Source organism: Hordeum vulgare, chromosome 2H (assembly GCF_904849725.1).
Source record: "Hordeum vulgare subsp. vulgare chromosome 2H, MorexV3_pseudomolecules_assembly, whole genome shotgun sequence".
Classification (NCBI taxonomy): Eukaryota; Viridiplantae; Streptophyta; class Magnoliopsida; order Poales; family Poaceae; genus Hordeum; species Hordeum vulgare.
The window spans coordinates 12,725,578-12,738,408 of NC_058519.1; the positions used below are offsets into that span (position 1 = coordinate 12,725,578).

The 12,831-nt window shown below is 46.9% G+C and overlaps 1 protein-coding gene across 1 annotated transcript; it reads right to left on the reverse strand.

Annotated features, from left to right (window-relative positions):
* Positions 1–507: 507 nt before the first annotated feature.
* LOC123424949 lies at positions 508–12,044 on the reverse strand. Its single transcript, XM_045108630.1, has 2 exons — positions 12,021–12,044; positions 508–3,561 (listed from the first exon to the last, which is right to left on the reverse strand). The coding sequence occupies exons 1-2, from the start codon at positions 12,042–12,044 to the stop codon at positions 508–510; spliced, it is 3,078 nt and encodes a 1,025-aa protein (XP_044964565.1).
* Positions 12,045–12,831: the final 787 nt, after the last annotated feature.

Below are 12,831 nucleotides of genomic sequence, written 5' to 3' on the forward strand. Positions count from 1 at the left end.
ATCACACCACACAAATGGAGAGCAACAGCATAGCAGCAGCATGAGCAGGCAGGTCATGCACAGCACAGCCAGCTGAATGCCCTCTCTTATTTATTTCTCTCAAAGCTTGTACCATGCATGCATCATCTATCCAACCAGATGATGCAAACATACTTTGACGCTTATATGGCTTTCACAAAGCTAGCAAAGCTGAGCAAACCAAACAAGATCAAGACAAACCAAACCAAATCAAATCAAACTAGACAGGAAGACGCACCGCCACACCACCACACAGACCAATCAAGCAACATCATGTAAGGCGACAACACACACAAACGTGCACTCCAGAGAAAGCTTCAGCTAGTTAAGCACCCTAGCACCATAGGGTCGACCTGTCTGTAGCGACCATCGACCACTGAAGGAATTGATTACCTACAATGCAGCATAACAAACCGTCAATGGGACGACATTATGCAAACATAGAAAGGTAAGATTAATAATCAAAGTGGAGACGGAACCACATATAACTCACATGAGCACGGTGCCTCTTGGCAGGTGGTCCTTCTTGAAGTACCGCGAGTGGCCCGGTTCATAGAGTGAAGGATCATGGTTCGCCTCCACCCCGTCCCACTCCAGATTCTCCCACAAGTCCTTCTCGCAGTCCACCATGGGCCGCTTGGTGGTGCTGCCGCTGACAGCCGGCAAGCGCCTGATGCCCCAGCAGCCCCTGATTTTGACAGTCTGCAACTCTGGCGCGGACATTCTGCTCCCACAGATGCTCTGCAGAGTGGAGAGCTGGTACAGGTGGATCTTTCTTAGCTTGGGAAATTTTATAATTTCTTGCGTCTCTTGGCGCTCTGCATCCAAAGGGAAGACTACCTTCAGATCACCACAGCACACGATCTCTAGTGTCTCCAGGCCAGGCAAAGTGGTCATGTACTTAGACAAGGGAAGCACATATATGAGTCTAGGGCAATAGTCCACGTGCAAGAATTTTAGGTATTTGAAGGACTGTTCATCAGGTTGGTATATTAGACTCCAGTTCCAGATGTAGCATGCCTTCGGGAGCTGGGACGCCCAGAACGTAGACAATGAGGAAAAGGTCATCCCGTCATCTTCTAGTTGGGGAGTAGCAAAGACAGAGCATAGGTTGGGGCACCTCTCGACACGGCACCATTCAATGCAGTTCCAGTCTGAATCTGGTGGGCATGGAATGCAAGTGGTGGATGAGCTATCATGCACATACAACATCCGTGCATTATCACACATAAAAACAGGGGCTAAATGAACTGGAGTGTTATGTTGTTGACGTAAAGATCCTCTCTCCAGCTTCTCTTCATCTTGCATGTGAAAGTACCAGTCTCGTGGACTTGGAGTAGGAATAGGTGGGCAAGCCCACATCCAGCTGATCACACCTTCGATTGCACTGACAACTTGCGAGTGCTCCTGAAAGACATCTCTTGCATATAAGTATTGAGCAACATGTTGCTGGCTCCCGATGCCTTGAGTAACTTCACGACCAAAAACAGTAGCTCCACTTGCAGAAGATGAATCAATCTCCATATATACAAAGTTTGTTATAATATGTGGTTGGAAACGATAAAGAGACCACATGAGCCTTGGATCCACTAAAGATACGTACCACTGAAACTCAAAATATGCAGTTCGACCGATGCCTTGTGGTGAAGCTCCAAAAGCAAGGATGGATGATGATCCTGCAGCAGCACTAGCCTCCTTGGTGATCCCTTCCCAATGATTCGGGCTAGGTGATGCAGATTGGACGGTGCTGATGTGCAACTTCTCCAAAAGAATTGCCCATCCGTTGTCCGATGACCATAATATTGCACGGAGATCCTTGCAGCCCATCAGTATAAGACACCTTAGATTTATAGCTTTCACTTTTCTAAGGTCAAGGGTTTTCACTGCCGTGCCCGAGAGATCCAACTCCTGCAGGCTCACCAAATTTCCTTTGAAAAGTATACTCTTCAATCGAGAACAACCCCGGAAGGAGATGCTAGATATCTCGGCAGGAGTTGCAGCTTTGTTGATGAAGCTAAATGACTCGAGCCATGGGGGCATGATGCCGTTGATGTAGCTAGATGTCGTAACACTGTTTGTACTGGACATATTGGGGAATTGTGCTTGATTATTTGTGTCTTCGTTTTCCGCATGGACTGGACCTGCTGTTACTCGAAGTATGACAAGGCTAGGTCTACCACCACACAAATCACTAATGCCCCCATGCTTGACTCCCTCCACATTCAACTCCCTGAGGTCAACCATTAATCTCTTCATCTTTTCCGACAATAGCCAATACCATTCTGTATACCTCAGATCTAACACCCATAGATTCTGGAAACATGGTATGTTTTCATTGCGGCTTTGATACTCGTCATCATCTGTAATACTTGTGCAATGGTCCAGTTGTAGAAATCTCAGTTGGCTGCAGCAGAGGAAGGGAGGAGATGCAAAACTGAAGGTGCAGCGAGAGAGATGTAATACACGCAGCTTGCTGTTTTGTAAATGTTGGAATATGCTAACCGGCAACATTGGTATTGTATTTGTTGATGATTCATCTGCATACAAGAAGAAGGATGTCACCATAGGAGCTAGCACAGTATCACCCCATCGAGGTTCTTTGTGTGTGACGTAAACCCAGCGATCATCATCAAGATCGTTGTTTCTCTTAAGCGAATCTGCCAAATAAATTGCTTTTACAGGGTCCTTCCTTATCCAATCTAAGTGCATGTTCCTCTGCAGAGAATTGCCAATTTCCCATGCTGATGTATTGCCTTGGCCCTGTATAATCCCATCACAGACCCAATAGTTCGGTCCATGGGTGTCAAAGTATAGACATGTAGCAGAGGTGATTCTTCTTAGTAACCATCCGTACATGACGCACTGCCAGACTATCTTGTGGTTCAGGTAGCCAGGCTCAGCAAACCTCGTGGACTTGGCGACCTCCTCGGCCTCTTCACGCACTACTAGATCTTGCAATTCTTCATCTTCACGTTCAAGAGAACAAGACAAAACAACATTATTCTGCATAATCGCCTTTTCTAGTTCCTCATCATCTGTAGTGACTCGCATGAGACCGAGCCGAAACCTCCCGCGCCAAGTCCACAACACCTTGTTCCTCAAGAATGGTATTGCTGGGACACCTAACTCGTAAAAATCAATGTATTTTCTACTCCCATTTTGAAAAATCACCACAAATCTACTGTTAACAAGCTTTTCGAAGATCTCCCTTCTGATATCTGATATCACCCCTCTAGAGTCTTCGTTTATCCCATTGAAATCATCTTCTGTGTCGCATTGATCAAAGATGGCCATCACAGATTGTGGAAGTTCCAGCTCCTCCGCTACTGCCTTTTGCAGGGCCCTTAGGCTTTTCCACACCGAGCAGTCCAAATGAATAACCTTCTCAAACTTTGATTTTGATGCTTTCAGACGTTGGGCTACTGTCGTGAGTGCCGCTGAAGCCCCTAATCCACTCCATCCATGGAAGTAGATTAAATTTCCTTTGCTTGCATCCTCCAAAACATCAATTATCTCTCCTGCTGCCCCATCGATGGTTTTTGCCTGGATCTCGAACGTCTGGAGTGTTCAATGTTAATAGCACCAAATGAGATTTGTCACTTTTAGCTTTATTTCTTTAACTCTTTCAATTTGAACAATAAGGTGCATAATGAATAAAACTTTTCCTTAATACTACTAAGATATAATTTACTAGCACAAATAAATATGAAAGCAATGACCAATTGTGCGTATGCACACAAATAAATACAAAAGCTTATACAACATCGTCTCAGATGGTTTCGCATATTTAGTACAGGTCTTTAGAAGCGTCAGTGCATAGTGAACGGCTAAAGTGTGCTGATAATGTCAAAAGAGGCCGGGATAGACCGAACATGACATGGGAGGAGTCCATAAAGAGAGATCTGAAGAATTTGAGTATCACCAAAGAACTAACCATGGACAGGGATGCGGGAAAGCTTGCTATCTATGTGCTAGAACCATGAGTTGGTCGCAAGATCGTATGAGTTTCACCTCTAGCTTTCACCCCAACTTGTTTGTGATTAAAGGTTTTGTTGTTGTAATGATCAATTGTGCGTTTGTATATATAAAAACCTGGTCATTGGCCTAGTGTGCAAAGAATTAAGTACCACAGATTCCAATGAAATCTGCTTTAGATTTTTCAAACCTCAAATGCTAGCACACGACTGATGTAAAATAAAAAAGGAAAATAGGTCAAATGAAGCAATGCCCTATTTAATTCTTGTAAAATAAAAAAGGAAAATAGGTCAAATGAAGCAATGCCCTATTTAATTCTTGTCTGTACAACAACCAAAGGTCCCAGTTGAGCTCACTAGCTAAAGATATCAGGCAAGTGACAAATATGCAGCATTAACCGCTGAAGATTTAGGTGGGTGATGGATTACCTCCCCTCTAGACATGGTGAATCAAATCAATCCTTGAAACTACAGCAGCTCCGGCAGTTGGAAACTCTAACCCATGGGCCAATCGGCAGCAATCTCCAGATCTAATATCCTTCCTTTCCTGACATGTATAAAACCGGTGCAAGCATTTGCAGAAGTTACGACTAGATGCTTTGTTTTTTCGAAAAGGAGGCCTTGCCCCGTCCTCTGCATCGAGTGATGCATACAGCCATATATTAATCCAAATAAGTATTCAATAAGTACAGAATATAAAAAGGAAAAAGGAGATACATGACGAACATCGCGCCGCAGCCTGGAATGGCTAAAAGATGAAGATGACTAAACACCTATCCTATTAATATGCCGCCATCCAAACCGGTTGAAGATACCCTGTGCTACCATCTCCCAGCGGGCACACCCAGTAACCATAAGCTCCCTGGCTGCCACAGGAGTTAGTAACGACCATGTGCGGATCAGTGCGGTAATTCGGTAGATAACCTGCAAGAATTGGATATCACGAGTTCTGTTAAAAACCAAATCATTTCTGCTATTCCATAAGGCCCAAAGAAGAGCACATGCTCCGACACGAATAGATTTAGCCAATTGAACATCAATTCCCTGTAACCACGTTTCAAATAACGAGTTCAAGTCAACAGGAGGAGCGATGTTAAAAGCAATGTGAATTGATCGCCAAACAATTTTAGCCAAAGGACAGTCGAGAAAGAGATGGTGAATACTTTCTAGGCTTGGACAGAAAGAACATCTAGAACTTCCTTTCCAATTCCATTTGGCTAAATTATCCTTAGTTAAAATAACTCCCTTGTGAACAAACCACAAGAAAACTTTTATTCTAAGAGGGACCCTAACCTTCCAAATGTGTATTGATTTTAGAATTGGTACTGAGTCAATGAGATCGGAATACATGGACTTAACCGTAAACAGCCCATTTGGTGTTAATCTCCAGGAGATACGATCACACCTATCAGAAATATTAACCGCCATTAATCTTCTAACTAGATGCAACCATGAAACCCATCTATCCCCAACTAAAGATCTGCGGAATTGAATATTAAGGGGAATCTCCCGCAATACCGCCGCAACTGTCACTTGTCGACGTTGGGCGATATGGTACAACCGCGGGTATTGAACTGCCAGAGGCGATTCTCCTAACCAGGTGTCTTCCCAGAATCTAGTCAATTCCCCATTTCCAATTATGAACCTCGATCTGTGGTAGAATGAACTTTTTACCCGCATTAGACCCTTCCAAAATGGCGAGTCAAAAGGTCTCGCTTCTACCTGCGATAAGGATTTAGAGTGCAGGTACTTGTTTGAGAGAATTTCCACTCACATTCCATCGGTTTCCATTGACAATCTATACAGCCACTTGCTGAGCAGACATTTATTTTTAGTTTCCAAATTTTCAATACCTAATCCTCCTTGATCTTTAGGACGGCAAATAATATCCCATTTCGCCAATCTATATTTAGTCTTAACCTCATCACTCTGCCAGAAAAAGCGAGAGCGGTAGAAATCCAATCTTTTACGTACCCCAACAGGTATTTCAAAAAAGGATAGGAGGAACATAGGCATACTTGTTAATACCGAATTCACCAAGACTAATCTGCCTCCATAAGAAAGAAGCTTGCCTTTCCAAGTAGTAAGTTTCTTTTCAAACCGTTCCTCAATACATTTCCACTCCGCATTAGAAAGTTTACGATGGTGAATGGGGATTCCTAAGTACGTAAACGGAAATTCCCCTGCCACACATCCGAACAACTGGTTATATATGTGTTGTTGCTTTTTGGCTTCCCCAAAACAAAACAACTCACTTTTATTAAAGTTAATCTTCAACCCAGATAACTGTTCAAAAAGGCACAAGATGAGTTTGAGGTTTTTGGCTTTGAGTAAATCGTGCTCCATAAAGAGAAACGTATCATCAGCATATTGTAGAATTGAAACTCCCCCATCCACCAGATGAGGTACTAATCCAGAAGCAAGGTTTTTTTCATTAGCTCTCTTGATCAACAGAGCCAACATATCCGCAACAATATTGAAGAGAATGGGAGACATAGGGTCACCTTGTCTTAGTCCCTTTAGTGTCTGGAAGAAGTGCCCAATATCATCATTGACCTTGATCCCGACACTCCCTCTTGTGATAAAGGAATCTATGTGTTTTCTCCAAACCTCATCGAACCCCTTCATCCGCAATGTTTGTTGCAAGAACGACCATTTGACTTTGTCATATGCCTTTTCAAAATCCACTTTAAAGATAACTCCATCTAGTTTCTTAGAGTGCATTTCGTGTAGAGTCTCATGTAGAACCACTACCCCTTCAAGTATATTACGCCCAGGCATAAACGCTGTTTGCGAAGATAGCACGACAGAGTGTGCCATCTTCGTTAGTCTATCCGTTCCAACCTTTGTGAAAATTTTGAAACTAACATTAAGCAAACAAATCGGGCGAAACTGTTCAATACGAGACGCTCCTTCCTTCTTTGGTATCAACGTAATAGTACCAAAATTCAAATGGAATAGTTGGAGATTACCAGCATACAAATCATCAAACATAGCCATAAGGTCCTTCTTAATGATGTGCCAGCAGTGTTTGTAAAATTCTGCCGGAAACCCATCCGGACGAGGAGCCTTACCACACTTCAAACCTCCTATCGCATCTAACACCTCTTTCTCCGAGAATGGAGCAGATAGAGACTCATTATCAGCCTCCCCAACTTGGGGTATATCTGCAACCTGATACTCGTCCATAGTCACAAAACTATCTTGATGAGCACCAAACAGCTGTTTATAATAGTTAGAGATATATAATTTTAGATTCTCGTGACCAACTATGGTGCCTTCATCCTGTTCAAGCTGCACTATCCTCTTCTTTCTGTGCTTGCCATTAGCTATTAAATGGAAGATCTTAGTGTTATTATCCCCAAGAATAATAGCTTTAACTTTAGCTCTATTCGCCCACTTCATCTCCTCCTCTCTGAGAAGAGAACGGAGCCTTTGTTCCGCCTCAAATCTTAGTTGACGTTCATCTCTCTCTAAAACAGAGTTCTCTGCTTTTCTATCAGCTCATCGATAAAGTTTATGAGCCTATCTCTCTCATCTTTATATGTCCCCGAGACATGCTTGGCCCAACCGCGAAGGTACTGTCTCAGGTGTCTGATTTTATTTTGCCAACGTTGTATACTCGTTGAACCGCCCAATGACCTATTCCATTCCCTATGAACCAGGTCCATAAATCCCTCCCTTAAGAACCAACTGGATTCGAAAGAGAAACTATCTTTATTACCCAGATATAATGCATCCCCAGTATCCAACAACAGGGGGGTATGATCCGAAATTGCCCTTTGGAGTGCACGAACCGAAACCAAAGGAAACTTCTGTTCCCAGTCCACACTGGTAAGAACTCTATCTAACTTCTCAAAAGTTTGATTTGGAAGGGAATTTTCCCAAGTGAAATTCCTACCTGTGAGTTCTATCTCCTGTAGTTCTAGGCTCTCAATAATAGTATTGAACAAGAATGGCCATCTACCATCAAAATTGCTATTATTATTTTCATAGGCCCAACGGATAATATTAAAATCTCCACCAATCAGTAAAGGCAGTTGTTCATCACAAATGCGAACTAAGTCGGCCAAAAATTCAGATTTAAGCTCAGGCTGAGCAGCCCCATACACCGCTACTAGAGCCCACCTGAAACCATCCATTTTGGATGTAATCTTGAATTTTACCGCAAAATCGCCGAACACTACTTCCCTAACCTGGAGTGTATCACATCGAACTCCTAGTAATATCCCTCCAGACCTTCCTCTTGGTGGAAGACAGTGCCAATCAAAATCAATCCCTGCTGAGAGGGAGCTCAGAAACTGAGAGGAGAACTTATCTCTCCCAGTCTCTAGGACGGCAATAAAGTCGAGCTTGTGCTCCGTCGTGGCTTCAGCGAGGAATCTAGTTTTAGCCAAGTCGCGAAGACCTCTGCTATTCCAAAAAATCCCTCTCATCTTTCATCATAGAATTTCTTAGCAATCTTAAAGCATGCACTCCTACGAATAGCAGAGACCGGATAGACTTTCCTATTCCAGGTCCGTTTAGTTTTCTGCCCTTGACCCTGGTCCATATAACCATGATCATCGGAGTCATTATGACCAACACCCTCGTCACCTACAGTGTTATCAAGAACCGAATCCTGACCTTCATTAAGCTCATCTATGGGGTATAGATTCTGACATAAAGAATTCAGCCCCCCAAGGTTAGAAATCTCTGCATCTGTCATTGGTTTAACCGCAGCTAAATTCCTAACGATATCCAACGCCCTATCAACCTCTAGGTCTAATAATTCATTAATAGATTTCGCAACTTCCGCATTCGTATTACCAAGCGAGACCCCAATTGCTGACGCTTTTTCAATAATTTCAGGAGATGAAAACTGCAAAATAGAATGCTCCAAATTAACCGACATACCTGTTGACGATTCAGCATCCTTCAATTTTGCAATCCTAGCCGCCCGATCCATCTGCCAATCATCCGCATCTGGCTGGCTATGAATCCGGTCGCTAACCCTCCGGTCCGACATCACAGGATCTGGAATACCCCCAAACTGTATGACCGCTTCCTCAGAAATAAAGGTATGAGGTGTCTCCATCAGCGGGGCCGTCGGAGAATCGGCGACCATAGTCCCTGCCTGGGTGGATAAACTAGAAAATCCAGCAACCTCCTGCACTGACCCCATACTCGGCACAGACAGTGTTGTCCTATCATCCTCCTGTCTGACCTGCAGGAGGTAACGATCCAGAGAAATCGGCTGTAGACCCACAGCCGGGGAGGAAGGTTGCGCCGATGCCCCAGCATCTTGCTTCCCAAAGGACCTCTTCATCTGTGAATCGCCGAGTCTGACCGGCATCGCCTCAGGCAGGAATGAACCAAAGCGTAACTGAGCCCCTGGAGTCACACCCCCCTGCTGCCGGCTCAGTCTCCCCCTCCTTCGAGTCCATTGCAGCCGACCCAGAAGCAGTATGAGGTTGGGAAGGAAACTGTCCCTTATCAGCATTACCAGCACCGGAATCCCCGTCCATGTCCGGCATATCAATGTCAGGGTCCATCGCTGTGTGAACAGCTGCCGATGGAATCTCAATCTCAAGACGTAGGGTAAATCTCTTACCCTCGAAAATCCAAAGTACTTCCTCCGGAATCAGTGCACTATCTAGAACACTCACTAACAACCGTACCGCTCCATTAGCCCGAGTGAACACCATATCTACTTGCTCCGTTTTACCAATTAGAGAGCCAAAACTCCAAGCCACAGTAAAATCATTAACTGCCTTAGACGGAGCACCATAAAAGCGAACCCAGACCTGGTCCAGAGGCACCCCTTGAGGCTCATCATCCGCCCAAACATCAAACTCCAGAATACAACTCGTGCTAGGAACTCTGCACATACCAAATTTGAGTAGACGGGCCAGGTCTTCTTTAGAAGGAAAGACGACTTTAAAGACAGAATCCGAAATCGCAATCGGCTCCCACCTAAAAGTAGCTGACACCAGATCTCGTAGCTGTTGCACCACCTGGTCAACAGTCATCTTACCAGTGGCAACGGTGATCTTGCCTATAAGAGCTACATCTGGCGTATGTGTCAAAGTGGAAATCGCAGGGGACTCGAAGAACATCAACTCCTCAGAACAGACCCCATAGATATTCATAACGGGCATCGGTCCCTTCATCAGAGGGCATGAGGATGAACCATGCGCTGGCTTAAGACAAAGCTCACAAAGCACCGCCGAGCACTCAGACACAAAGTGCCCATTCTCACCACAACGATAGCACGTCATCTTTTCCTTCTTACGCGCCCACTTAGTTGGACGATCTGCCCCTTCTATCCGTAGAGGTCCAATATCTTTGTCTACACCCACAGTAGATGGTACACCTCCAATGGTCGCATTTACTGGAATATCAGCAGGCTTCTGCGCTGACTCCTTGTCAGCAGCAACAGGACCCGCATTGGGCGGCAATTTCCTACCCCCACCACGACCTCCCCAACGTCCTCTATATCCACCTCTCTTGGGACCTGCTGGACCTGGAACAAAATTCCCATAAGGACCCGAGAAACCCTATCCAGAACCGGCATTAGATTGCCAAGCATATCCTCGGCCTCCCCCTTGTGATGACGAACCACGATGCTGACCAGCTCCATACGCATTGACCCCATCGTCTCCCCATCGTCCGCGGGGTTGCATGCGATTAAAATCAGCCCCAGCTTGCCCTCCTGGCTCGGCCGATCTAGGAACAGCCTGACCATCAGCCGCCCTGCCTTAACCGTCGTTGGAACCGGGTTAGGAGGCATCCGAGGTGCCGGTCCTCGGCTATCGGAGACCTGCTGCGAGGCCGCCTAAACCCCGCCCACTCCTGCCTTAGCAGTCGCTGGGACCGAGTTAGGAGGCAGCCGAGGCGCCGGTCCTCGGCTACCGGAAAGCTGCTGCGAGGCCGCCGGCGCCCGTTGTTGCGACTGAGCTGGAACTTCTCTGCCAGGCTTCTGCGATGCCGCCAGCGCCCGCTGTTGCGACTGTGCTGGGACATCTCGGCCGGACATCACGAACGACCTAGTGTAAGGGACTCGCGGCGCCCTCGTGATTTTCTGTCTAGGGAATCCGACCCTGGGCTGCTTTAAAAAGACCCGAGCAGCCGAGTCCTGGCCAAAGTTGTTGTCCGGCTGGAATCCCTCCTGCGTACGAAACGAGTTAGAATTGGCCTGAACCTGCTGTACCGCCTTACAGGACACCTCCTGGCTGTATAGACTAATCCCATCGGGCTTCCTAGAAGCCGACTGGGACTTGGACTCCACTTGGTACATCTCCTGTCCAGCAACCGAGAACAACTCGGCTATAGAATCAACCCGATCAGCAACAGGCACTACCGCCTCCTGCCCAACAACCAGACTCGAATCGGACTGAACATAGGCCCGATCGGCAGCATGCAGAACAGCAGATTTTCCTTCCTTCTGGCAGTTTTCTCGGGCATCATCGGGTCGCCTAGAACTCGACTGGGCCATATACCCAGTCTGCGGTTCTAATTTAGGCACCTGACCCGTCTCGTTCGCTTCAATTGCTGCCGCGAGAAACGCCTCCCGTACAGCTCCTGTGGACTGCATCACCAACGGCACATGCGTGGCATTCGGCAGTCTACGCTGTCGTCGGCTCCTTCCCACGGGCCAACTACCCGGAACAAGAAAATCAGAGAGTAAAATTGGACTCCTACTAACCTTAGGAAGTGGCCCAATCCAAGGTTTAGGCCTCGGAACATCCATCTTCTTCCTCGGTAGATGAAAATCTCGCTGGATCTTACACTCCACCGATATCCCATCAGGCGATGCTAGAGAACTCGGAGAAGGTACCGGAGAAGAAGGAGAAATCTCTTCCTCAATGTCTGTGTCGGAATTATAATCTGCAAGTACCCAGAATTTTCCACCCACCCGGGGAGGAGCTGAAGCCTTCTTCACCTCAAAATCCCCCCCGAAGTGGTCAGGGTTAATGAGCAGAACTAAAAGACCATCCATCTCTAATTGTAGTCCACTCCTGAGATCCTGATACATGAGATATGAGCCTGCAAGAATATCTCCCTCGGCATCTCGAATCGTAGCCCACCCAGAAGAAAGGTGCACAACTAGCGATCCACGCTGCTCTACCTTAGATGCACCCTTAGAGATCCAGAAACTCACCTCCCAGATACGATGAACACCTGCAGAACAGCCTCGTGAAGAATGAGTACATACCTTGGTATCGCGGGACGTCTGCCTCGGCTTCGCGAAGGTCTTGTCGACGACAGGAACCTCCCCACCACCTCCTTGAACACCGGGGTCGACGGAAAGTAAAGTATAGGGCCGCTTGGCTCCGGCGTCGTCCTGCTGATCTCCCGGATCATCACTTGAACTGGGAGAATCTATGTCCACCAACTGATCATGGGCATTGCCAGAGATCTTGACCTGAGACCCGATCTCGCCGAGGCCCCCCCCATCGGCAACCGGGACAAGGTAAGGCCTCGCAGATCCGGCAGTGTGGTGACAATGGGATCGACTCCTGCCCGGGACAGCGAAGGCCACCAGGGGCGACCGCGAATGCAGCGAGAAGGGCGGGGTACCCTCCGAGAAAGAGGACGATGCAGCGGCATCCTGCTCGATGGGCGCCGGCGGCTGCGAACGCAAGGGCGGGGTACCCTCCGGGACAGAGGGCGATGCAACAAGGGTGTCCTTCTCGTTGGACGCCGGCGGCCGCGTAGGCAGCGAGAAGGGCGGGATACCCTCCGGGGAAGAGGGCGATGGGGCGACCTTCTCGATGGGCGCCGGCGCAAGGTGGATCGGAACGCACGACTCGGAAGGACGCCGGCTGTCGCCTCCGCCTCCTGAGGCGGTCCTCAT

Coding starts and splice junctions, on each gene's coding strand:
- LOC123424949 (XM_045108630.1), bottom strand. CDS start 12,044: ATGCCGAGGGAGATATTCTTGCAG. Junction 3,562..12,020: donor CGAGGGAGATATTCTTGCAG/GCTCATATCTCA, acceptor TTCGAGATCCAG/GCAAAAACCATCGATGGGGC.